Source organism: Oryctolagus cuniculus, chromosome 19 (assembly GCF_964237555.1).
Source record: "Oryctolagus cuniculus chromosome 19, mOryCun1.1, whole genome shotgun sequence".
NCBI classification, from domain to species: Eukaryota; Metazoa; Chordata; class Mammalia; order Lagomorpha; family Leporidae; genus Oryctolagus; species Oryctolagus cuniculus.
The window spans coordinates 31,564,258-31,589,750 of NC_091450.1; the positions used below are offsets into that span (position 1 = coordinate 31,564,258).

A 25,493-nucleotide genomic window follows, 5' to 3' on the forward strand; every position below is an offset into this window, starting at 1 on the left:
CTACATGACAGAATTACAACGGCAGCAGCGCACTTGCTGGAGTGTCCTGTCTGTTGCCCTGCTCCCTGGGTGTGCTCCCATGGCCTTTGCTTTTCTTGTAGACCTGCCCTTCATGTGGAATCACCTTTGCTCCCAAAGCTGAAGCCGGCGCGGAAGGCGGCACTGTCCAGAATGGCTGCCAAGATGAGCCTCAGGGCGGCACCAAGGTAACAAGCTCATGGCTGTTGTTCCTGTCACTTCCTCTCCTGGCGCATCCACCCAAGGTGACATTCCTCTCTTGTCAACTTCTTATTTCTGAGAATAAGTCCTGTTAGGTAACATGGTACCTTCTAGTCGCTGGGTGGTGCACAGAACGATAAAGCACAGGACAGAGCAGGGTAGAGTACAGCGAGGACCCGCTGCTGGGTGGGACTCCCTACGTGGGAGGGAGAATCTTAACACCTGTGCATGAGGGTGGTTAAGGAATGATTTTCGTGCTAAAAGCTGGACTCAGTGTATGGTAGAAAACAGGCATGCCATGAGGAGAGGCACCTCTTCCAGGTGAAAAACAGGAGAGAGGCCAGAAGGCGGGTGAGCGGCCGGCAGGCTGCTGGAGAACGGGCCTTTGAGAGCGAGCCAGCCAGAGGGGAAAGCAGGATGGGAGCCCTTCTCACAAAGGCTGCCTTCCCCAGGGAGGCCCGTATCTCTGTCCTCCTCCACCCTGCATGTGTGTGCAGGTCAATCCGGGTCTCTCATGACCCCAGTTGATATCCACCTGTCTCCCTCTACCTTCTCCTAAGCCACAACCCAACAACTCTAGGTTTGTTTTCCTCGCACGTCCCCTGAGCCCTTCCAACCCATCCAGCAGCCCCTGCGACCCTGGTTTTGGGATAAGCAAATTCCCAGAACCTCAGCTCTCCACTCTCTCTCACCTCCTGCTGGCTCTTCCCACGCCCTCACCTTCCTGGCTGCCCAGAGAGGATGTAGGTTGGCAGAGAGATTGAGCATTCAGATGAGAGAAGACTTGCAGGTGTGGGCCCCTAGCACAGGTCAGAGCATCCGGCACGCAGTGTAGGGAGCTCCAGCATGGGGACAGCTCGTGTTCCCTGCCGCCACTTCACTCCCCGTGTTTGCTTCCTCCTTGTCTCGAGGCAGGCTTCTGGAGGACCCAGCTCCAAAGCTCAGAATGGACTCCTGAGCCCTCCCCAGCAGGAGAAGCTGACCAACAGTCAGACCTCCTTGTGTGAGATCCTGCAGGAGAAAGGAAGGTGGGCGGGGGTGAGCTTGGACCAGTCGGCTCTGCTTCCGCTGAGATTCAAGAACATCCGGGAGAAGACCGATGCCCATTTTGTGGACGTTATCAAAGAAGACAGGTAGGACTGGGGCTGTCGGTAGAGGCGGCAAGGGTCTGCAGGTGGAAGGCTCTCCTTAGCCGCCTTCCTCAGTATGTTACTTTATTTTGTTTTGCTTTCATGTGAAACTTACAGAAGAGTGGAACAAATGGTAGGTGGAATTCCTTTGATGCCCTGTGCCCAGTTGACCAACTTCCCACCGCTGAATATGCCTGTTTCCTCCCTCTCCTCCCCTCTGTGACATTTATCTCTTATTTTTTCTGAACCGTTTGACAGTAAGCTGCATGCCTCACGTTGTTTGCCCTTTTATTCTTGTATTTCCTAGAAACAGGAATGTTGTGTTGTGTGATCATACAAGTGTACTTTAAAAAGTCCATGGAAGAATGGAGCTAAAATATAAGTTTATTTCAATGCAGAAATATTTGAAATCCAGTACATAGCTGTTGGTTTTTTGCATAGTAGGCATTTTTGTGAGCTTTCTGCAGCTGTCAAATTCAGGAAATCTTACACGGATCTGATAGCCGGCCTGACCTGCAGTCCCTGTTCTGGTCTTGTCAGTTGTCCTGGAGAGCACATTTTCACTCTAGATCAGGATCACAGGCTCCATTGCTGCGTCATCGTGCGTCTTCAATCTGGGATGGTTCCTCGGATGTGCTTTGTCGTCATGACGCTGACTTTAAAAGGAAACGCAGGCCCAGTCCTTCTACCAAACATTCCTGAAGTTGAATTTGTGTGACACTTCCACACGAGTCCACTGAGGTCCTGCACCCCTGGCCCAACGCCACGTGAGTGGCCCTGGGTCCTTCTGGGGGTCTTGCCTCGGTGATTCCTCACTGGTGACGCTCATCCGGATGCTGCAGGCAAGGTGCAGCCGGTCGCCCCCGTCCAACGTTATTACTTTGTCCTTATGGCTGGTAGCGGCTTGTGGGAAGGCGCTGTAAACATCCCGTTCCTTGTCAGATTTCCTAAGTTTTCATATCCATCGATGATCCTTGCCTAAAGCAGTCGTCACTTTGATGCTTCAAAATGGTGATTTTTCATCTCCTGCACATTCATTGTTTGGTTCTTGGCATCCAACTATAAGAAGAACTCTACCACAGTTGGTGTTGTGGCATAGCAGGTTAAGTCACCACTTTTGATGTCGGCATCCCATACAGGCGCCAGTTCATGTACCAGCTGCTTCACTTCCAACCCAGTTTCCTGCTAATGGCCTGGGAAAAGCAGCAGAAGATGGCCCAAGTAGTTGGGCCCCTGCCACCCACATGGAGACCCAGATGAAGCTCCTGGCTCCTGGCTTTGGCCTGGCCCAGCCCTAGATGTTGCGGCCATCTGGGGAGAGAACCAGTGAATGGAAGATCTTGCTCTCTCCCTTTGTCTCTCCCTCTCTCTCTGTAACTCTGACTTTCAAATAAATCTTAAAAGAAGATGAAGAAGATCCCTCCCCATGACTGCTTTACCCATTCATCCTTTTGCAGCCTGAACTCAGGCACTCCCATCTCATCTCATGGGCTAGCAGGCATCACCGTTCTTACCGCGTTTGGCTGTTCCCATGGTCCCAAGTCTGGCTAATGGAAGCCCCCTTTAGGCTGGCTCTTGCAACCTTATTTTATTTTATTTTATTTTATTTTATTTTATTTTTTGACAGGCAGAGTTAGACAGTGAGAGAGAGAGACAGCGAGAAGGGTCTTCCTTTCGTTGGTTCACCCCCAAAATGGCCGCTACGGCTGGCGCTGTGCCAATCGATCTGAAGCCAGGAGCCAGGTGCTTCTCCTGGTCTCCCATGCAGGTGCAGGGCCCAAGTACCTGGGCCATCCTCCACTGCACTCCCGGGCCACAGCAGAGAGCTGGACTGGAAGAGGAGCAACCAGGACAGAACCGGCGCCCCAACCAGGACTAGAACCTGGAGTGCCAGCGCCGCAGGCAGAGGATTAGCCTAGTGAGCCACGGCACTGGCCTCCTGCAACCTCTTGACACAGCCCTGTCACTTGTTTGAGGGCAATCCCAGGCTAATTTTTTTTTCCTTCCCTGCTTGGGCTCAAAGAGCCCTGACTGCTTGTACTGAGTGATGCGATGTAGACATACCAGCTGCTAACGTCCATTGTAACGCTGGTGTAGTCCAAGAACGTACTCTGTGGGATTTCCATCATTGTACGTAAACTGGGGCTTGTCTCATGACCTGTGTGCAGCCTGTTTTGGCGAGCATACAGAAGAAAAGGTGAATTCTGCATTTGTAAGATGTGAGGTGTCAGTTGTCAGGAGTATTGCTCAGAACATCTATCTCTGCTACTTTTACCTATTTTTCTATCAGTTGTTGAGAGATGAGTATTGAAATCTCTAGCTCCATATGATTGTGGAAGGGTCCATGTTTCTCTTTAGTCGTGACAATTTTTGTTTCAAGCATTTTCAGACTTTTTAAAGGTGTACACACATTGATGGGTGTTGCATATTCCTGATGAATTGATTCTTTTTTCATGCCAACGTGTCCCTTTTTGTCCTTGGTAGTTCTCTTTGTCTGAAAACCTGTTTTATCTGCTATTGGGCCTTCTTATGCTTGCCGTTTGCATACAGTATCATTTTTACCTTTTTTTTTTTTACTTTCACCTATTCATGTGTTTCTGTTTGAAATGTGTCTCTTATTGGTCCTGATTTTTTTTTATCCATTCTGACATTTACCTTTTAGTTCCATTTTAATAGATTTTGATATTTTAGCAATACTTCTTGGCATTATTTTTCTTTTAGAGATTGCTCTAGGAGTTACAATTATACATCCATAATTGTTCTAGTCACTTTAGGGTTAATATTATATCACTTCCTTTTAAATGAGGGAATATTGCTACCATATAGGTGCATTACCCTCTTATCTTTCCTTTTGCTGTAGTGGTCAAACCTGCTGCATCCACGTCCATTTTAAACCCAACCTGTAGGTAATCTTGCATTGGTCTCTGTTGATCGCTTTTCTGTGGAGTGTGATCATGTGTCCTGTATCTTGATATGCCTAGTAATTTTTGGATTGTGTTGTAGACATTATTTATGATGCTTAAAAACTCTGGATTTTGTTTTATTCCCCTGAAGGGTGTCATTTTTGTTTGTTTGGTTGGCAGTGAACTCCCCGGAGTCTGAACTCCAGAGTCTGTCCCCTTGAGGTGGGCAGCAGCTGTCCTTGTAGCCTCCCCGGGTCCTTGGAGGCTACCATGTGCACCCACATCAGAACAGCAGCCAGAGGTCTGAGCAGTGCTTATTTGCAGAACATGGGGCTCCCTTTCTCTGGTTCTTTACCCCTCGGGCTGTACAATCTCATTCTCTATCTGTTGTCACCACAAATTCTATTTTTGGTCTTTTTAAGCAATAAGACCGTGGCTTTTCAATCTAGCCCCCCTCCACGTTGTATAGACTGATCTTCAAGCACATACCACACACAATGGTGAAAAAGGGGAAATTCAACTGGCATTATTCCCGTCTTCCACATGTGCCTCCCTGTCGCTCCCCCTCCTCGTGGAGGAATGACACAGGACCCTGCGCTGTTCTTTCGTCTGCTCGGCCCTCCCCGGGTTTGCTGCTGGTTCTTCCCGGGTTGGCTACCGACCCTTCCACCTCCGTGGAAGGGCGGTTCCCCCTAGCCACTTTCCCCACTTCCGCGGGGGAGCGGCACACCACCGGCCAGCTCTCTCGGGGGCTGCACAGGTGTTCCTTCAGATAGATGTTCCTGGTGCATGTTGTCTCTCTCCTCCTTTATAGTCCTCTTCCACCAATCCCAACTCTGCTACCCACACGCTGAGTACGCTGCTCTCCTCCAATCAGGAGCAGGTCCTACAGTTTATTGGTTGAACTGGAGGCAGCTGAGTAGAAGCTGTTTCTCCCTTCTCAGCGCCATATTGTGGGAGAGCAGATGCATAGAATAAGTCTTAATTCCAGTAACTTAGTCTAGTCCGAGTTGCTCCCCACACCTCCCCTCTGTGTTCTGCCTGCTCTGGCCTCTGTCCAGGGTCCATGTGTTTGTTTACATGCCTTGTCGAGAGGTTATAGTCACCTGGAAGAGGGTCAGTCTCAGAGGAACTGTCTTCCAGTCCCAGAGGTGGACCCAGAGGATGGTTCATGGCAGGGTTCATTCTGCACTTGAGTGCTAGCGTGTGGCCGTTGCACATCCTCCTTACGGCAGCTCTGCTGTTCATCCCTTCGTACTACCCGAGTGGCAGAGAGGCAACAGGGCTGACATCAGGAGATAGAGTTTTCTCTTTTCTGCATCTGGGAATGCAGCACGTTACTGCACGTCTGTCACCAAAAACAAGAGCGTGCCCTGCACAGCCCAGCAAGGAAGGAATGTGTGCAGGGTGAGCCTTCCTGTGTGCCAGGCACAGGCAAGGCACTTGACACAGCCTGTCTGGTTTCATTCTTTTTTTTTTTTTTAAGATTTTTATTTATTTATTTGAGAGGTAGAGTTACAGAGGGAGAAACAGAGAGAGGTCTTGCATCCATTGGATGACTCCCAAATGGCTGCAGTGGATGGAGCTGAGCTGATCTGAAGCCAGAAGCCAGGAGCCTCCTTTGGATCTCCCACGCAGGTGCAGGGGGGGCATCTTCTACTGCCACAGCAGAGAGCTGGACCAGAAAAGGAGCATCTGGGACTAGAACCGGCACCCATAAGGATGCTGGCACTGTGGACTGAGGCTTAGCGCACTATGCCACAGCGCCGGCCCCTGGTTTCATTCTAATAGCTGCTGTATGAGAGACAGACAGCACCTCACGGCTGTGTTTGCCTTCGGAAATCATGTCAACACTTTCCCCTTGAATTTATGATAATTTTCTGCAGTACAAAAAGGATATTATTATTTGCTGGCAATTTATCAAAGAACGAAAGAGTCCCATAAAGCTGGCTTGGTTTCTGCGCTATTGAAATCCTTGGGCCTCATCATTTCTCAGGTCTCACACACAATCTGCATGTGTGACAATAGCACCGAAATTACACCAGCTATAAACACAATTTTGCGATAACAACCTGTTCACTTTTACAGTGGTAATTACTGTCAGCCCTCTGAATGACAGGACAGCAGTTCTGAATTGCATTTCCATCTGAAGCCTCCCAATCAGTATAAGCACTCTCAGCGCAGGCATCCACAGCTTCTTCACTTCTCAGAACAACAACAAAAAGCTGCCTTCCTCCTCTTCTAATCCTGGATGTCAGGAATATGTTTTCAAATCCAGGGTTCTACTGATTGTGTTTAATTGTGGGGAATGGTCGTTCCTGAGTGGGAGTGAAGCATACAATGTGGTTACATGTAGGGACATGAGGGACTTCCCAGACATAGGTCTTTTTTTTTAAAAGATTTATTTATCTTTACTTGAAAGTCAGAGTTACACAGAGAGGAGAGGCAGAGAGAGAGAGAGAGAGAGAGAGAGAGAGAGAGAGAGAGAGAGAGAGAGATCTTTCATCCGATGGTTCACTCCCCAGATGGCTGCAATGGCAGGAGCTATACCGATCTGAAGCCAGGAGCCAGGAGCTTCTTCCAGGTCTCCCACGTGAGTGCAGGGGCCCAAGGACTTGGGCCATTTTCTACTGCTGTCCCAGGCCATAGCAGAGAGCTGGATGGGAAGTGGAGCAGCTGGGACTCGAACCAGCGCCCATATGGGATGCCAGCACTTGAGGCCAGGGTGTTAACCCACTGCCCCACAGGGCCGGTCCCACAGACATAGGGTTTTAAAGGGACTGTTGCAGGGCCGGCACTGTGGTGCAGTGGGTTAAAGCCCCAGCATGCAGTGGGTTAAAGCTCCGGCCTGTAGTACCCTCAACCCATATAGGCGCCGGTTCAAGTCCCAGCTGCTCCACTTCCGATCCAGCTCTCTGCTACGGCCTGGAAAAGCGGTAGAGGATGGCCCAAGTCCTTGGGTCCCTGCACCTGCATGGGAGACCCAGAAGAAGCTCCTGGCTCTTGGCTTCGGATCAGTGCAGCTCCTGCTGTTAGCACCAATTGCGGAATGAACCAGTGAATTAAAGACCTCTCTTTCTCTCTTTGCATCTCCTTTTCTCTCTCTGTGTAACTCTGACTTGCAAATAAATAAATAATGCTTAAATAAATAAAATAAAAGGGACAGTTGCTCAGTCTCTGTTACATAGTGACTTTTGTGATGTGTCTAATGAATGGTGTTTTGGTAGCTGATTGTCATCTCCTGACAAAAGTGAGTCCAGTGATGGCTGAATGTTGATGGCTTGTGTTTATTGTGTCTTCTAGCCTGATGAAGGATTATTTTTTTAAGCCACCCATCAATCAGTTCAGCCTGAACTTCCTGGACCCGGAGCTGGAGCGATCCTACAGAACCAGCTATCAGGAGGAGGTAGGAGTCCCCTGTAACTCCACCCAAGGAAGCTGTTCTCACTGGATGGCTCATTGTTAGTTTTGTGCTTCAGCAAGTGAAAGAGACATGAAGGTGAATGTTGATTTCCCTCTGTCTGTAATGAATTTATCTTCACAAAGAAGGAGGAGAAAAACAGTCGTCCTGTGGTCCTTTGTTTCAAGGCCCAGCCAGACCCTTCCTCTGGCTGGTGCCTCCCAGCCCTGTCGCCCTCCTCAGCCCCGGAAGGCCCAGCCACATCTCTCCTAGCTTCTCAAGAGAGACTCCTCCACTGCCGCCTTGTCTGCTCTCTGCCCCCGCAACGGGCCCGGGAGCTCGGGAGGCCCTGACCTCTCTCCCAGAGACTCGGGCTCTCCATTCTTCTGCCCTTGCTCTGCCACCGCCTTAGCCCCTGTTGTCCTTCAACTCTGCTCAGACATCAAAGTTTCCTCCAAGAAACTTACCCTAGCCCCAGACCAGACTTTCTTTCCCATTATTCTCTTCCTTCTGCACACATACCCGACTCTGCAGCCTTTGCACGTGTGATTTTTGAGCCATGTTCCTGTCTCCCCAGGCTCTCTGCTCTCCCATTCTCCATCACAGTCTCTACCCCTGGCCTAGGCTATCCAGAGACTGTAGTGAGCCTGACGGCCTTGTTGGAACACTGAATGTCAGTTAACCTCCCAGGCACAGTTCCCACAGTGGAATTGCCAGTTGGTTGGTTGGTGTGCTGTACAGCAAAACATTATCTCACTTAAGCTTCCCAAAACCCTTTAAGGGCGCTTATGATTGTCTCTGTTTTACCAAGGAGAATGTTAAGGCTAAGGAAAGCCAAGTACATGGTCCACCCACAAGGGCTGACACCAGTGTATCTGGCTGCAAGGCCAGGCGTCTCAGCCTCGCTTTGTGCTGTGTGCACTGCAGAAGCCTCCCAACTGGAAGTTAGTCCCCTACTCCCCCAATCACCAAGTGTCCACCGAGCTTCTGCTCTGCCAGCTCTGGCCCCTGGTGCAGGGTTTGGAGAGGAAAGTCATACTCTAACAGGGTGGTCGTCGTAAGACAGAAATGATAGCCCAGAGCCGCAGATGGAGCACGCAGCGAGGCGTCACCCCAGACGGAGGGCTTAAAGTAACTTCTCACCTAGGTGGGAGGAGGAGTGGGAGGAGGAAGTGACCCAGTAAGAAGGGACCAACACACACCTTGGAGATCTGAGAAGCTGTTGCATCCAGGGAGTGGCAGGAGCCTCTGTGGGATGGAGTAGGATGGCAGTGTAGGGGTGGGCAGGGCTCAGAAAGGGGGGGGGGTCCCACGGGCCCCACCCCTGGGCATTAGGCTGCAGTCCAGAGAGAGCCACTGAGGGATCCGGAACAGGAGATGGCTCCATCGGATTGTGTCTGGCACAGAGTGGACAAGTCCGATAGGAAGCTGTTGCAGAGGCAAGGCTGGGTGGAGAGGAAGGAGGGAGGCGGCAAGGAAGGGAGGGTCCAGGCTGCCCCACATTCTGGTGCTCACCGTCCTCCGTGCTCCATGAAGGTGACTTCCTGTGGAAGCATCGCTCCACCCAAGTGTTGCAGGTTTTATCCCTGTGTCCAGGAAACTAAGGCATGGGGAGGGTGAATGACATCACAGCAAGTAGTAGTGGAGCCTAGTCAGGCCTGGGCAGCCTCCCGCAGGGCAGAGCTCCGAGGACTGGGTCACCCCAGGCACCGAGCCTGACCAGATTTGGGCAAGTAAGAGGGCAGCGCTGGCCCGAGTGACCTCATGGGTGGCATCGTCCCAGGTCTGAAACCTAGGGCAGAGAGGGCTGCTGGGTGAGTAGTGTCCACTGTTGGACGTGGACATGTGGGCAGTACTGCCTAGAAGTGCCGGTGTGGGGAGGAGCTGCCCCAGTCTCCTCATTGGGCCAGCGAGGGAGCCCAGAGAGGAGAGAACAGGGCCAAGGCAGAAGTAGCAGTGCAGGAGAAGCACAGCAAGTTGGGGAGAAGATGGAGGAGGTGGAAGGGGCACACAGGGGACCCCAGGCCAGCATCAAGTCCAAGGAGGGGGCTGTGCTGTGGAGGAGAGCATAGCACCACCCTGCTCCGGGTGGGGAGACCCAGAGCCCATGGATCTGGAAAGTGGGAGTTCAAGGCTCTTGGAAAGCACAGAGGTGCAGGTGGAGGCATTTGGATTCTAGGGTCAGCAGGCATTGGGGTCTCCAGGGCTGCCACAGAGGCAGCAGGGTGGTCTCAACTCTGACTTGGACCCCTGCTTGGGGCAGGGGGAGGCATCTCAATACTCCGGGCCTCAACTCCCAGCAGTGAATGGTTACACTTGGACCCCCGCCCTGCTCCCACCCCCCAGGTGTTCAGTGACTCTCAGCAGGATCTGGGCCTCTGTTCAGTGACACTGGATATTATACTAGGTACTGGGTCTCCTGCCTGAGCTCCTGGCAGTGCTGGAGTCCTCTTTGGTCATATGCATCAAACCCAAGATTTCAGTGTTTGCTTGCATCAGCAGTGTCTGGGTGATAGTTGTCACAACACCAGAAGTAACACGTGTGGGTCTCACCCCACTCAGGCCAGAAACTAGGGGAGTCAGGTGGAAATGAATTTCCCCCACATGGCAACAGTCCACAGGAGCATCCCAGTGGGCCCCTGGGCCCCCTCTGCTGGACAAAGGCAGGTGGCAGCAGGCCCTAGCTGTCCCCCCAAGGTGCTAGATGGAGCTCCAGAGAGCTGCGTGTGCCTGTGCAGAGCTGGGTCAGTGTGGGTGAAAGCCTGACCCTCCTGGCATGCATGCATACCTGCAGAACTCCCACGTTTCTTGGCAGCAAACTGGAACCCAACTCTGCCCCCAGGTTGCTCTGCCAGGGTCCAGGCTGACTGGTGGCCTCAGCCCAAGCCGCCCAAGCTCACTCAGCTCCCAGGACCTGGGCTCTGGCTGAGGCACCCAGAGCCAGTCTATCCTGGAGCAAGGGTCTGGCTGTGGGCCTCCGGCTCCCACACCCAGTGTGGAGCCCTGGGGGTAGGCTGAGCCAATGTCCGTTGTCGTGGGGCCAGATGGAAAGCAGCATCTGGCTGCTTTCTTTGTTCCACCGGTAGCCCCTGCCTTTAGGGTCTGCATCTTCACTCTGAGAGACCCCCAGGACCCAGGTCAGGGCTGCACTCAGGAGTCTGCAGGTCTGGGCTGATTCCTGGCCTCGCTCCTTGTTTGCCGTGTGGCCTCGGCACAGCCACCTAGCCCTGACCGGGTGCAGGGTGCACACAGAGGCTTGTGGTGTGTCTTCCCTGAGGGCTGGTGTGGGCGCTGATGGGGATCGTGCCCCTGGGGGGCCCACTAGGGGCCTGGAACCAGTGGTCTCTGGACAAGTTCACGTGTTGTTCCCTCCCTCTTTAACTGCCTCACACGACACGTATGTCTCTTTATCATGCTTAATCTTACATTTCACATGCCCATCCCTTCTTGCTGATAGGCTGTCAGCTCTGCAAGGGCACGGCGCCCTGCCTGCCCCCAGCACCCAGCAGGGCCAAGCCAGAGCAGGCTGGGGGAAGGCACACGCGTGCTCGCACAGGACATCCTGTTGCCCTCACGAGACCCCGTCCACGGCTGCTTCTGCCGCGAGGCCAGCGTTCACACCACCTCAGCCTGGGGCCCAGCGTGACTGGAAGCTCCCAGGCGATGGCCTTTACAGATGCGGAATCATTAACTCGCCAGTCTGGGGAAATACATGATGGTTTGCCGTGGATTGCTGCGGGTCCCCAGACAACTTTCTTAGCTTCTTTGGGAAAGCTGAGTTTCCTCACTGTGAAACGTGACATTAACAGGGAGAGGATCCGCCTGAGGCCTCAGCCCTGTGCCCGGTGGGGAGCAGGCCGGGTGCTCAAACTGCTCCGCCTCTCCCGCGCCCAACAGGTCATAAAGAACTCCCCCGTGAAGACCTTCGCCAGCGCCACCTTTAGCTCGCTCCTGGACGTGTTCTTGTCCACGACGGTGTTCCTGGTTCTCTCCGCCACCTGCTTCCTGAAGTATGGGGCCGCGGCCACGCCTCCTCCACCGGCCGCCCTGGCGGTCTTTGGGGCAGCCCTGCTGCTGGAGGTGCTGTCCCTCGTGGTGTCCATCAGGTAAGGCGCCTGCGGCAGGGCCGCCGCTCCAGCTTTGAGCCTGTAGCTCCCCCTTCTGGCTGGACGGCTTAGGGCGGGGCATTCCGACTGCCCCACAGCAGGCCCAGGGTCCACAGCCAGCTGCCCCTCCCTCACCATGGCCTTGCAGCGGCCTCCCTCCTGGCCGGATCTCGGCACAAGTGGGAGCCCACTTAACTAGAGAAAGCCCGGGGCCCACTGCAGGCCCAACTGCCGCCAGGTCTCCCTGGGTCCCCTGGATCGGAGATGGAAAAGGAGAAAGTGGGGAGACAGGAAATGAGAGAGGGAGGTGGAAAGGAAAAGGACAGGTGCCCGCAAGTCAGCAAGTGCCGACCGCGAAGCCTCAGAGGAATGGGTTGGCCTCAGTCTTCATAAGCTTGGATTACCCAGTGGTTTCTTAGGAACAAAAGAAAAACTGTAGGTGTGGTTTCATCAAGATTTAAAACTTCATGCCGCAAAAAGCATTCTCGAAAAAGCGAAAGGGTGGGCATTTGGCCTGGCCGTTGAGATGCAGATTTGGGAGCCCACGTCCCTCAGCGGAGTGTGTGACTTTAAATTCCAGCTCCATTCTTGACTCCAGTTCCGGCTAATGCACACCCTGGAGGCAGTGCTGAGGCTCAGGCACTGGGTTCCTGCCACCCGCGTGAGAGACCACATCCAGTTCCTAGATTGCAACTCCTCAGCTCCTGCCTCCTGGCTGTTCAAGTTATCTGGGGAGAGAAGCAGCAGACGAGAACCCTGTCTGTCTGTCTGTCTGTCTGTCTCTCTCTCTCTCTCTCGCTGCCTCTCAAATAAACAACAGTTTTTAAAAAGCAAGCAAGTGGAAGAGAACTCACAGGATGGGAGGGAGTATTTGTAGGTCCTATCTGTGAAGAGTCAGATCTAGAACAGGGGTGGGGAACTGTTTTCTGCCGTGGTCGCCTGGGTATTTATAACATCATTCACAGGTCTCACAAAATTATCAACTTCAAAAAACTAGCCTGCTGTAGATTTATTGAATTTTAAGCCCCCACCCTCGGTTGCCTTGGCAGGGCCAGACCAAATTATTTCACTGGCTTATACAGCCTACAGGTCAGACATTCCCCAGCCCTAATCTAGAATTTGTAAAGAACGTATACAGCTCAATTTTAAAAGCAAACAAAACCAGTCCATTTTAAAAAGGGGAAAGGATCCAGACAGGCCACAGGTGCCTGCCAGGGTAGCTGGGCCCTCAGGACCTGCCCTGCCCCCAGAGGAAGCTCATGGCTGCTGCGCCTTCCCTGACCACGTGCAGGCAGATTGCCCTGTGCTGCCTGCATCCTGGGTCCCATGCCATGGGGTCCGTGCACCGTGACCACCTCACCCAGACCTGTCATCCTCAGTAGGACAGCCCTCAGTCACTAGTTCCTGGTCACAGCCAAGCTCAGTGGGGGTGTTCGATGTATTGCAGGTGCTGGGGCCTGCGGAAGGCTCGGAGGCCTGGGTGGGGGTGAGGGAGCCTTCGGAATCAAAGTAGCGGCTCCTGGTCTCTGCACAGGTGCTGCTCCCCAGCAGCAGGCTTGAGGGAGGGGCTGGTCTCCCCAGCACATGTGCGGGTCTCCCCCTCAAGATACCCCCAGTACCTCCTTCTCTGTCTCCCCCTGCCCTGGCCTAGAGAGCCTCCTCCTCACCAGCAGTTCCAGGCCCACCCACTGGGCTTCCCCTGTTCATGCGAAGATATTACATCATCACCCTCCCCTGAGTATTGCTCATCCTGCCTGGCACTCAGATGCAAAAGGAGTTGGTAATATGCAGGAGAAGCAGAAGGGAAGTCGCTGAAAAGAAAGTACATGGTGCTTGCCCTTGGGTATGCCACCAGGGAGATCAGGACAGAGCTGTTTGCCTCATGCACACAGCACTGGGGACGGCCACACAGGTGGGCGAGTTTGGTGAGCCAAGCACCGTGAGCTGGGTTCAGTCTGTGCCGTGACTTTGTGCAGTGCTGAATGGCTCTGGGTGATGTCCCAGATGGAGCAAAGATGAGCTTTCCTTGGTTTGCACAGGGCTAAATTGCATTCCTGGAAACTGAGTGTGTGTCAACAGCCCCCCCGGCTCTTGGCAGTAGCACCCCTCTGTCACTATAGGAACCAGACACCCCCCCCCCCAACTGTAGTATGCCTCCAGAACTGCTCCATTCAGGTCCTCTCACGCCAGGAGCAGGTGGGAACAGGTGACAGTTGGGGCCTGTTAATGTGACTATTCCTACGGGCTTCATCGAACCCAGTGAAGCCCTTGTGGTTTTTGACCGACACATTTTACTACAGTGCAAGGTGCGATGAGCTGAGCAAGGCCAGTTTCCTTGCCATCTACCAAACATGCGGAGGTGGAGGCTTTGCCTGGGGTCCACACCCCTGTTGGGGGGTGGGGTGGGGCCAGCAGCAGCACTGGAGAGTCAAGGGCAGCACTGGCCGGGCCCCTGTCCCTGCTGTCCCAGCAGGCTGACCTACCCAGGCCCCCACACTCCTGACCTCCACTTCCTGTCTCAGGATGGTGTTCTTCCTGGAGGACGTCATGGCCTGCACGAAGCGTCTGCTGGAATGGATCGCAGGCTGGCTGCCGCGCCACTGCGTGGGAGCCGTGCTGGTGTCCCTGCCTGCCCTCGCTGTCTACTCCCATGTCACCTCGGAATTTGAGACAAACATACATGTAAGTAACGGCTTGACAGTTTTATCTCTGCGCTTCCCTGGACTCCCTGGTGCTGTGTGTGTGTGTGTGTGTGTCTCTCTCTCCCTCCCTCTCTCCCTCCCTCCCTCCCTCCCTCCTTCCCTCCTCTCTTGAATAAGCCTGATTATTCGGGACAGCAATTTAAATACAGGATATGCCCTTTAAGAGGCCAATGATCTGTTAGTGCTTGAGCCCGCCTTTTAGAGACAACTTGGCACAGCCTGTCCAGGCACCGAGCCCCGTAACTGGCTCTGCTGGGCAAACTCCCCGGCGGGCACGGTTGCCTCTCAGTTTCACCAATTTGGTCTTCCCCACATCAGTCACAGACAGACCTGACAGCTGACAGGTCCACCTCGTGGAGGGGCACAAACAGCCACACGGCCATTCTGTTTGTCACTTTCAGTCCAGCATCCAGGAATTAACACGACATTCTCAGCAGCTTGTTACAAACCGGGTTCGTGTAGGCACGTTTGGACGGGCTAGGCTGAGCTGGTGCCACGAGGTGGTTCTGACCTGTGACGGCTTCCTCAGGACGTACCCCCATCACAAGCCGAGGAGCACCATGTTTTCCTGTGTGCTTTCCAAAGAAGCATCTGCCCTGCTTTCCAGACGATCTAAGATTGTGAGCCAGTCTTTAGGGCTGACACTCTGGATCAGCTGCTGCCACCCAGGGCGGGAGTGAGCTAGCGCAGTTGTACATCACACTTCTGGTGCAAGTGGGGACAACACAGGCTATGGGGACAGGCTGCTCTCACACCAAACTACGTTTCAGCGGGCACGTGGCAGGTGCCCAAAGGAGAAACTCTCTGAAGGTAACCAGTTACCTGACAGTAGCTCCCAAGCATGGCCTCGCCCTGTGCTGTCCACGGTAACACACACCTGGAGGACAGCCTCAGTGACTGAGGCGTTAGCTTAGTGACTTACAAGCTGAAGTGCTGGGTAATGAAGTTAAAGACGCATGATGTGCCTTTAAACTGCTAGCTAGGTAAAGGTCTAAATTACTGCAGATAGATAAGCAGTGTGGTGGTGTCAACAATAGTTTAATATTGGCTAGATCTGTAATTCCAGGGCAGCTCAGGCGGGACAGGGAGAGGAGGAGGAGGAGGCCCCGCTAACGCCTGCTCTCCTTGCAGTTCCCGGTGGTCACGGGCTCGGCGGTGCTGGTCGCCGTGGTGCACTACTGTAACTTCTGCCAGCTCAGCTCCTGGATGAGGTCCTCCCTGGCCACCATCGTGGGGGCTGGGCCACTGCTTCTGCTCTACATCTCGCTGTGCCCGGACAGGTATGTGACCGGCACTGTGTGTCTGGCACCCTTGACTCAGGGTCACCTTGCCCAGGGTCACTTAGGGCTCAACCACTTGCGCATCAGCACGGACGCCTCCTATGATGCGTTTATGACCCCGGGTAGCTCACAGCACGTATAGCGTCTGAAAAGTCACAACATGCCCCAAGAGGAATATGCCAAAGAAGTAGTCCTGACAAAATACCACAGGTGAGCAGCCCTAGTCCAAAAATCCGAAGTCCTCCAGAACATTCTGAGTGCATACGAGATGCCACAGGTCTAATGGTTTCGTGTACACTGACTTTGTGTTGTGTACAGAATTACTAAAGACATACAATATAAATATCATCATAAAATATATATATATTTATAAATAAAGTGTTAAATATTATGTATGTGCTTGGTATAAACAATATAAGATAGTATAAGTTATATGTAATTACTATCGGGTTATATGCATATTAGGTGAATATGAAGCATGAATGAATATTGTGGTTAGCTTTGGGTCCCATTCCCAAGATAGCTCATTAATGTGGGTGCAAATATTCCAAACTCCAAACACAATCTGTAATCTGAAACACTTCCATGTGTCTTCTACTAATTGATAATGTTTCATTCTTAGGCTGTCAAAATCAGTCTCAAATTGCCTGTTGCACATTGCAGCTGGTTTTGTGACTTTTAAGCTGTTCGTCTAAATATGCAGCTGGAAATAAAGTGATACCTTGGATGGCAGAAAGCACAGAGTGAACAGAGTGTTCGAAAAGTCCATGGGATCTTAACCCTCTAAGCTTCTGTTTGTGTAACAAATTTCTAAATATAACTGCTTATACAAATGTTTATTAATATAATTACAGAAGGTTTAGGCTAGCGGGATATTTTTAAATCGCACGGGACGTTTCTTCACTGTGCTTTGCAGGAATCTGACGGGCTTGCCCTCTGAATTACTCTGACAACCAGAGGGCTGCCTTTCCTAGGTGGGGCACGGCTGTGGCTGAGGACCACTGCTTTACGCAGAACGGTCCAGCTCGCCTGATAGCGGCAGCATCAAATGTAGTGGTCCTCAGGTAGCTTTGGATATTAGCAAAGCGGTGGTCAGTAATGGGCTCAGTTTACTCAGTCCCCTAGTAACAATATGAAAGACGGTCTCTGCAGATCAAGATCAAACAGGGAATTTAAAGTAGAATTGCCGTTGGATGTTTGCAAGGAAGCTTTTAGTGAATCAATTACTTTAAGCAAAACACAGCGTGTGTTTACTTGTCTGAAGGTGGAGCCATCTGGAATTGTGGTCATTACGAAGCTCTTTCCCGGAGCGTGAGATCCAGAAGTTGGCTTTTTAACCCTTCCTGTCCATCACAGATCTACAGTGCCGTGCCCGGCGTTCTTCAGTCACAGCTGTGGGGCTTTCCCACCCGGGTCCAGTGAGCCAAAAATACGAGGGGCCACCCCATCACCCTCTTGTGAACCCACGTAGCAGTGGGCTGGAGGCTGAAGCTCCCCCAGCCCAGGACCCCAGCAGGCCCAGACGTTGCCAACCCATCCATCGCCGTCATCATTGCCAGGCCTGCCCACGTGGGAAGTGCGTGGCGCAGTACACAAAAACTTTAGCTCAGTTTTACAAAAGGGGGGGCTTCAGGGAGCTGCCCTCAGTACTGGGGGGACATACATAGATCACAGTGATGTCATTTAGACCACGTCTAAAAGAGGGAAAGTTTGTTTAAACCCCTCTCAGGTTGCTTTCTAGAGTGTTTTCTTTGTAATCGTATTTTCCTGTGCTTTAATTTCAGTCCCATAGTAGTGTCACCCCTGGACGCAGTACAGAATTTCAGGTAAGCTTTTACTACTGTGCCTATCTCTGAGTAACTGAGATAGCCTGTGCTGTTACTGCTCATCGCTACACTTCCTGGGAACGGTTGTATCTTGAATGAAATGAATGATGTGTGTGTTCTTAGAAGAGGGAAAATGGGTGTACTTGTTGGAATGTCACAACATAGTTACAATATCTTATTGGGAAAGTAAAATGATTATTAAGACATACTGGCATTGCTCTTATTTTATGTAAGACATTATGTTATAAAGGAAATCTCATAGATTTTTAAAAAAAAATGTTATTTTATTCCCCAAAATACTTCGAAATAACTGACTAGAAATTTGAAATAATCAGTGTTGGATCCTTGCTTTACTATAAATAAATTCTAAATAGACTGAAGATTCAAAAATAGAAATTAAATTATGTGAGGTTCTTTAAAAATTTTTTGGAAAATGAATTGAAAGGTATGTTTATTAGAGGCTGACAGTGTGGCATAGTGAGTAACACTGCTGCCTGCAATACTGGTATCCTAGATGGGTGCCAGTTCGTGTCTCGCCTGCTCCACTTCTGATCCAGCTCCCTGCTAGTGGTCTGGGAAATGCCAGAAGATTTTTGGGCCCCTGCCATCCATGTGGGAGACCTGAATGAAGCGCCTTGCTCCTGGCTTCAGTCTGGTCCATTGCAGCCATCTGGGGAGTGAACCAGCAAGTGGAAGATCTCTCCCTCTGCCTTTCCCTCTCGCCCTCTGTAACTCTAACTTTCAATATAAATAAATAGATCTTTTCTTTAAAAAAGATATATTTATTTTGGTGCAAAATTTTTAGAAATCCTTGAATAGTTTTCATAATATGTGTTTTCTATGAACTTTTTAAAGACCTCCCGTATGTATTAATTTCAAACTGTTTTGCACCAAAATAAGCATTCTTTAATTGTTTCCATGAATGTTTTGGAGCACCCTCATATAAAATCTAGGAAGAATAAGTTAAATAGAGGCAAGCATAGTGGCACAGTGGGTTAAGCCGCAACTTACGGTGCTGGCATCTGGTATCAGAGTGCCAGCTGCTCCACTTCCAATTCAGCTCCCTGCTAATGCACCTGGGAAGGCAGCAGATAATGACCCAACTATCTGGGCCACTGCCACTGATGTGGGAGACCCAGATGGAGTTCCTGGCTCCTAGCTTCAACCTGGCCCAGACCTGGCCATTGCATCCATTTGAGGAGTGAACCAGTGGATGGCAGACCTCTCTCTGTCTTTATCCCTCACTGTAACTCTTTCAAATAAATAAAATAAATCTTTAAAAAAGAAAGAAAGAAAATAGGGGAAAAAACTAAAAGAAAATTCAACGAATGTTAATGGGAATTGTACCTGAATGATCCTACAATGGGTGAATCATTTTTAGATTTCTGCTTTTTTACCTAAATTTTCTATGAGCAGGTAGTGTTTTTAAACATAAAAAAAAAAATCTGTATTTTTAAAAGCAAACATTAAGAGACGGTGCTCCTGGCCACTGCTCTTCAGTCCCCAGAAAGCAGCTGCCTGGCCCTGACCCCACGCAGCTGGAGAAGCTCCCAGGGAGGCAGGAGCAGTTGTGGACCAGACGGGCAGAGGTGGTTTCAGCGTCACGGGAGGAAGGTGTGGGAAGTGCCAGTGCGGTCCTAAACGTGCAGCATTTAACATGCCTCCCGGCCACACACGGAAGAACCGATCGAGCGCAGGAACACTCACTGCGTGGTTGCTCGCGCTGGACGGGCGCAGCCCCAGTGCCTGGCGGCAGGGATCTGGTGAGCCTCAGTGCATTCCTGCGTCGGAGCGCCGTGCAGCCGCGGGAGAATTACAGCACCGATTCTAGGCACGCGGGACACTTGTCTCCTGTCATCCACACTGTGTGAGCTTCTCAGTGTGTGTACTTTGCTTTTAAAAGTGCATATCTTAGGCTCTTAAAAAAAAAGTTGTATTAAAATGACCTTGGCAAAATAGAACTATCCCAGAGAAGGAGGAAATTTACTCAATCAAATTTTTATACCAGTAGAGATTTAGGGAATTGATCATAATTCTTTATAAAATTATGAGTCTTTCAGAGTAGAAATGCAAGAAGCAAATATATCAGACGTTATTAAAAATTTGCACTGTGGTTACGTAGGGAAGTGCCTTTACTCCTAGGAGACATTTACTAGACTATTAACGACTGGAGTGCTGTGATGTCAACAACTTTACTTCCACAGTGTTAAACTGTGTAAAGAAGAAAGGCAAAGAGGCAAAATATTCACAGTTGTTGAGTCTGGGGGAAGAATGTATGGTTGAGATTTAAAAAAAAAAGTTGGGGGAAAAACACATTTTAAAAAACCAAGGGGGAAAAAATAACTAGAGAGCGTTTATTGAAGAAGCCAATTATGAAAGTCAGTCTTTATCCCCCCGTGTCCTCCTCCTGCCAATCAAACAGAAACAGAAACAGGCTGCACGTCGGCCTCGGTTGCTGCAGGTTGCGACTCAAGCAAACTTTGCACGGGATGCCAGCCAGCTCGGCTGTTTCCCCACATTCCCATAAAAAAGATGCACTCAGCAGCTGTGCCCTTTCTCGTCTTCTTGCTCTCCAGCTCCGGGAGGAGTCCGTGCAATAGCTCGCTGCTGCAGGACAGCAAGAGACCAGCCAGCCTCGTGGGCGAGGAGCTGATCCTCGTCTTCTTCCTCCTGCTCCTGCTGGTCTGGTTCCTGAACCGAGAGTTCGAAGTCAGCTACCGCCTTCACTACCACGGGGACGTGGAAGCGGATCTGCACCGCACCAAGATCCAGAGCATGCGGGACCAGGCCGACTGGCTGCTGAGGAACATCATCCCCTACCACGTGGCGGAGCAGCTGAAGGTATCCCAGACCTACTCCAAGAACCACGACAGCGGAGGGGTCATCTTTGCCAGCATCGTCAACTTCAGCGAGTTCTACGAGGAGAACTACGAGGGCGGCAAGGAGTGCTACCGGGTCCTCAACGAGCTCATCGGGGACTTCGACGAGCTGCTGAGCAAGCCAGACTACAGCAGCATCGAGAAGATCAAGACCATCGGGGCCACGTACATGGCGGCTTCGGGGCTGAACACCACGCAGTGCCAGGACAGCAGCCACCCCCAAGAGCACCTGCAGATCCTGTTCGAGTTCGCCAAGGAGATGATGCGTGTGGTGGACGACTTCAACAACAACATGCTATGGTTCAACTTCAAGCTCAGAGTCGGCTTTAACCACGGGCCCCTCACGGCGGGGGTCATCGGCACCACCAAGCTGCTGTATGACATCTGGGGGGACACCGTCAACATCGCCAGCAGGATGGACACCACAGGCGTCGAGTGCCGCATCCAGGTGAGCGAAGAGAGCTACCGTGTCCTGAGCAAGATGGGCTACGACTTCGACTACAGAGGGACGGTGAACGTCAAGGGGAAGGGCCAGATGAAGACCTACCTTTACCCCAAGTGCACGGACAACGGGGTCGTGCCGCAACACCAGCTGTCCATCTCCCCGGACATCCGCGTCCAGGTGGATGGCAGCATCGGACGGTCTCCCACGGACGAGATCGCCACCCTGGTGCCTTCTGTCCAGTATTCGGACAAGACGTCCCTGGGCTGCGAGAATGCGCAGGCCAGGGACGCGCACCCATCTTCCAAGAGGCCCTGGAAAGAGCCCATCAAAGCCGAAGAAAGGTGTCGGTTTGGCAAAGCCATAGAGAAAGATGACTGTGAAGACGTGGGGCTGGAGGAAGCCAACGAACTCACCAAGCTTGACGTTTCCAAGAGCGTGTGAGGCGGCACGGAAGCTGCCTGCGGTGCTCCGTTCGTCGAAACACAATAATATTTGTATCTGGCTGCGGTGCTGCCCAGGCCCCACGGTTCCTGTCCCTGGATGTGGTGTCACGTGGTCATTTCAGCCCCTGCCCCACTTCTGTGTGGATCACAGTTATTCAGGGTTCATTTCCATCCGTGTCTCCTCTCCTTTGCTCCCTTCCCTGGAAATCTGCCCTCCTTGGGGTCATCCATTCAGCCGTGTGGAGGAGAACAAGTGCCTTCAGGTCGGCCTTGGCCGCGAGGCTAGGACCGAGGCTGCTGGTGGACATCATGGCTTTGGCTGTCACTTGACGTTTAAAACAGAAGTTGTGGTTGAGATGTCATCTTTATTGCTTTTTCTCACGAGACACTTTTTTTTTCCTTTTGGCTCATACAACGTGTTTGAGTTTATTTTTTCCAGTGTACATAATAGCATTTCCCAGTTACCTGGCCTTTCTCTGTAAGCACACGCACACACGCACACTTGCATTTATGAATCTGATCTAAAGTGCCAGTAATTCACCGAGAGGGGCCGAGAACGGGGGTGGGGACGTGGCTGAGAGAAGCCCAGCCAGCCCCTCCTCTCCTGTACTTTCCCAGGCGCCAGGGGCCACGTTGTGGGCTGCGGGCGGACCTTGTTCCCGATCCCGAATGGTTTTGGGGTTCACCCATGCACAGGCCGAGATCTCAGACGCTAACCAGGCACTGAGCTTGTGAACCCAGGCCTCAGGTATCTCAGCCTGACTCCCGCCGAGGGAGGGTCTTCCAGTTGGGAGTGAAGGTGTTTTTCTTGGAAGCTGACGCCCAAGGGTTGCACTTATTTATTTATTTATTTATCAGGAGATGTAGTGTCTCGGGGAGGGGGTGCTGTGTCTTTCTGTGGAGGGAAATAGGCCTAGGAAAGAGGGCAGTCCACCGAGGGCGCGGCAGGCTGCCCACCAGGTGTCCGTCAGCCGCCTGGGCCCAGCGCAGGTCTGGGAGGGCAGTGCTGGCGCCATCTTGGCTTCCACAAACTCGAGAACTTTCTCCCTTCTCTCCCATCCTCGGGCTGGGCAGGGCCTGTTGTTGGTGGTGCGATTTTACCTTGCGAGTTCATGGCAGCCCCTTGAGAGAAGGGATAGAGTCATCTGTGTGCAAATGAGGTGTCCAGCCAGGGGAAGGCTTTGGAGAAAGCCTGAGGAAAATCCCTTCCACCTGTGTGGCTGCTGGTCCTGTTGGGCACTCTGCTTCGTGGCGTCCGGTCAGAGCCTGTGTTGAGTCGGACTGCGCCGCGTCGTGGCCGTAGCAGGTGCTGCAGGTGCACAGCTCATGAGATGAGTGGGGCTGGCTCCCTGCCTGCTGAAGGCCGGCCCAGGCACGCCCTGTGCACGCTCTTCTCCCTGGTAGATCTCCCCCAGTTACTTCCACATCTGCCTTGTTCTCTCACCACTCCTCCTCCCCAAAGACGGGCAGAGTCTGCCGCTTCAGGCCCCGATGAAACCCCGGTTCCTGCCAGCTGGCCATCTAGGGCCATGCCAGGGCACCCGGAGCGATGGAGAACATTCTCAGTTGATTGTTAAGATTTTCCGTCAGGGTTGACTGTCAGCCTGTTGGTCTTCCAATACCGAAGAAGATGGTTGTGACAATACCTCTCGCTTCTGAAGAATGTATTCTTATAAAATACTGCAGACATTTTTTTTCTTAAGAAAACACTACCTGATGCTTTCCTTGTACGCAGGGATTGTGGGCACATTGGGGTTTTCCTCCATCAGTATTAAGGTGAGTGTCATCCTTCTTTGCCTTCCATCCACCTCCAGGCTGTGTGGCTCTGAAGGGCTGGGCGGTGGCCAGTGTCTTTGCTGTGTCGCTCCAGGTGTGCTCTCCCAGGTTCACCTCCACACACACCTCTTCCCTATCACGTTCTTCTCCTTCTCTACCACAAAGGTGTTGGCGATTCCTCACCCCGAGACCCCAAGGAGCTGCCAACTCCAGGGAGAGAAAAGGTAATCTCCGGGGGGACCTCTGACACAGGGCACCTCACCCATCATGTTATGTGGTCTTTTCAAAGCACCCCGAGCCACCCTCAGTAACCAGGACAGATGTTCTCCCAGGCCAGGAGGCCCCTCGGGTCTTTCCCAGCTCCCTGCTCCAGAGCATACCTCAACACAGAGCCGCAGGGTCTCCACAGCGGACACACTGTGCGTCAGCCTGTTGTCACAGAACCATGAGTTGCTGGAGACAGACAGGTTCCCAGGCGGTGGGCTCACGTGCCCAGGGTGGCCGAGCCTCTTAGCAGCGCAGGGCAGGAAGCAATACCCCCGAGTGAAGACGTGTAAATAACCGCTTCCGTCGCAGTCGCTCTTCTCTGCCCCAGCTCAGATCAGAACGTTGACACACATGTATGCACACGCGCACACACGGACACACACGGTCAACAAGCACATGCCATTGTATCTACTGCACACACACGTAGAGCAGCCGTTACGAGCCCTCAGCAAGCTGGAAGAGGCCCACATCTGTGCCACGCCCGCGCACGACTCCTGCGACACTGACTCATGCCGAGACCGCACCTGCACATTTGCACATGACCTGGAGAGCCAGAGGCGGCGTGCGACCCGCTGCCGGGGCTGTGATCATTTGTAGTTCCCAAAGATAAGTCTGCATTTGAATTTCCAGATTTCCGAGGCGAGCATTTTCTTGATTGGTTGTTTGGAAAATCATATCATGCCTAGAATCTGAAAATTGAATTAGCAAGAACCAACTGTTTGCATTTCCTGTATTTCCTTTGCTCTGCTCTTTGTAAATTGTTAATTCTGATAATTTGAAAATGCATCCACTGAAGAAATGGACATTAAAATATTCTAAAATCTGAACATCCGACGCCTGGCATTTCCTCATCAGGGCCACCTCAGAGGTCGGGGCAGCCCATGCTTGCATGGTCTATGGCAGAAATAGGAAGACTGGCTTTGCCGTCACATGACAAAGAACAGAATGAAGGTAACCTGTGTGTGTGTGTGTGTGCATGAGAGTGTGCCTATGTGTGTGACCATGTGTATGTGTGAGTGTGCGAGCATATGTGTGTTAATGGACCTATTTCCTATTGGTTAACTTTGGTTACCCGGGATTTAAAAATAAAGATTAGGCTATGGGAAAGCTTTGCTGTGACTGTCCCCTGTTTTGCTAAGAGGAGGAACTGACTGAGGAGGCAGAGTAGGCTCTCTGAGGCGATGCACCCAGGCAGTCCCTCCCGCACAGACTGCAGGTGCAACCCAGGTGCTTCTGGGCTGCAGCCCCGTGCCAGTGCTGAGGGCACCCCCAGGAATGTCCCAGAGTCAGGGAATGAGGTCTGGCTGCACGGAGGCCCTTCTGTGAGAAAGGGCACCTGGGGACCTCGAGGACTGTCATGGGAGGCGGCCCGTGTTTCACAGCAAGCTGCAGAACTTGTCATTTGTGGTTTCCCTTTCGTCTGAAATCTCCACACAAGGTTGCTTTGCCCTGCCAGGGCTTCTGTCATTGTGGCCAGCTGGAGGAGATGCCAGGAACCAGGAAGGGGAAGGCGGCTGGAGAGGAAGTGATTAAGGCGAGTGCGTATTCGCAGACGGTGCACGTGTCCACTTAAAGTCTTCCCAAGTGTTTGTTTTTAGACAGTTCCTTTGCAAACGTCCTCTTTTTGTTTTTGTTTGTTTGTTTGTTTTAATAACGTGACTCCAAAGAGCTGCTCCTGAGTGTTGGAGTGAAAGCTGGGGGAGTGCTCATATCCCACTGGGCCTGCGAGTGCTGGGAAGGTGGAGGTAACCCTCCCGCAACCTCCCGCATCAGCAGCAGGGGTTCTGTACCTGGGGTGGTTTTTTTTTTCTTCTTCTTACAAAGCTTTTGATAGTTTGAGGAAAGCTGTGGTTCCTGTCTCCTGAAAAATGCACAGGAAAATTAACCCCCTTGATGTTGCGTGTGGCCTCAGGAGTTGTGGACCCAAACAGAGCGCCCCTGATCCCAGCAGCCAGACAGACAATGGCTTTGGATTGTGGCGTCCGGGTCAGGGCCCCAGGCACTCCCAGACCCTCCCTGGGAATGCATTCAACACGTAATGCTTCTGACTTTTACATTTTGGGATTTTATGAGCAAAGTATATATTTGATGAGGCAAAGAACTTTTCGGTATATAAA

At 52.0% G+C, this 25,493-nt stretch overlaps 1 protein-coding gene across 3 annotated transcripts in view; it reads left to right on the plus strand.

Moving 5' to 3' along the window:
- ADCY9 (adenylate cyclase 9) overlaps positions 1-24,203 on the plus strand; it is a 197,015-nt gene extending 172,812 nt beyond the window's left edge. For 2 of the 3 annotated variants that reach the window (XM_051836275.2, XM_051836274.2), the window contains 8 exons: positions 102-263; positions 1,135-1,352; positions 7,556-7,658; positions 11,550-11,758; positions 14,281-14,440; positions 15,592-15,740; positions 17,525-17,566; positions 20,143-24,203. In XM_051836275.2, coding sequence (XP_051692235.2) covers positions 102-263; positions 1,135-1,352; positions 7,556-7,658; positions 11,550-11,758; positions 14,281-14,440; positions 15,592-15,740; positions 17,525-17,566; positions 20,143-21,331 — 2,232 coding nt within the window. In that variant the 3' untranslated portion in view covers positions 21,332-24,203. The remainder of the gene's footprint in view (positions 1-101; positions 264-1,134; positions 1,353-7,555; positions 7,659-11,549; positions 11,759-14,280; positions 14,441-15,591; positions 15,741-17,524; positions 17,567-20,142) is intronic. The other variant, XM_051836276.2, reaches the window with a different exon arrangement.
- Positions 24,204-25,493: the final 1,290 nt, after the last annotated feature.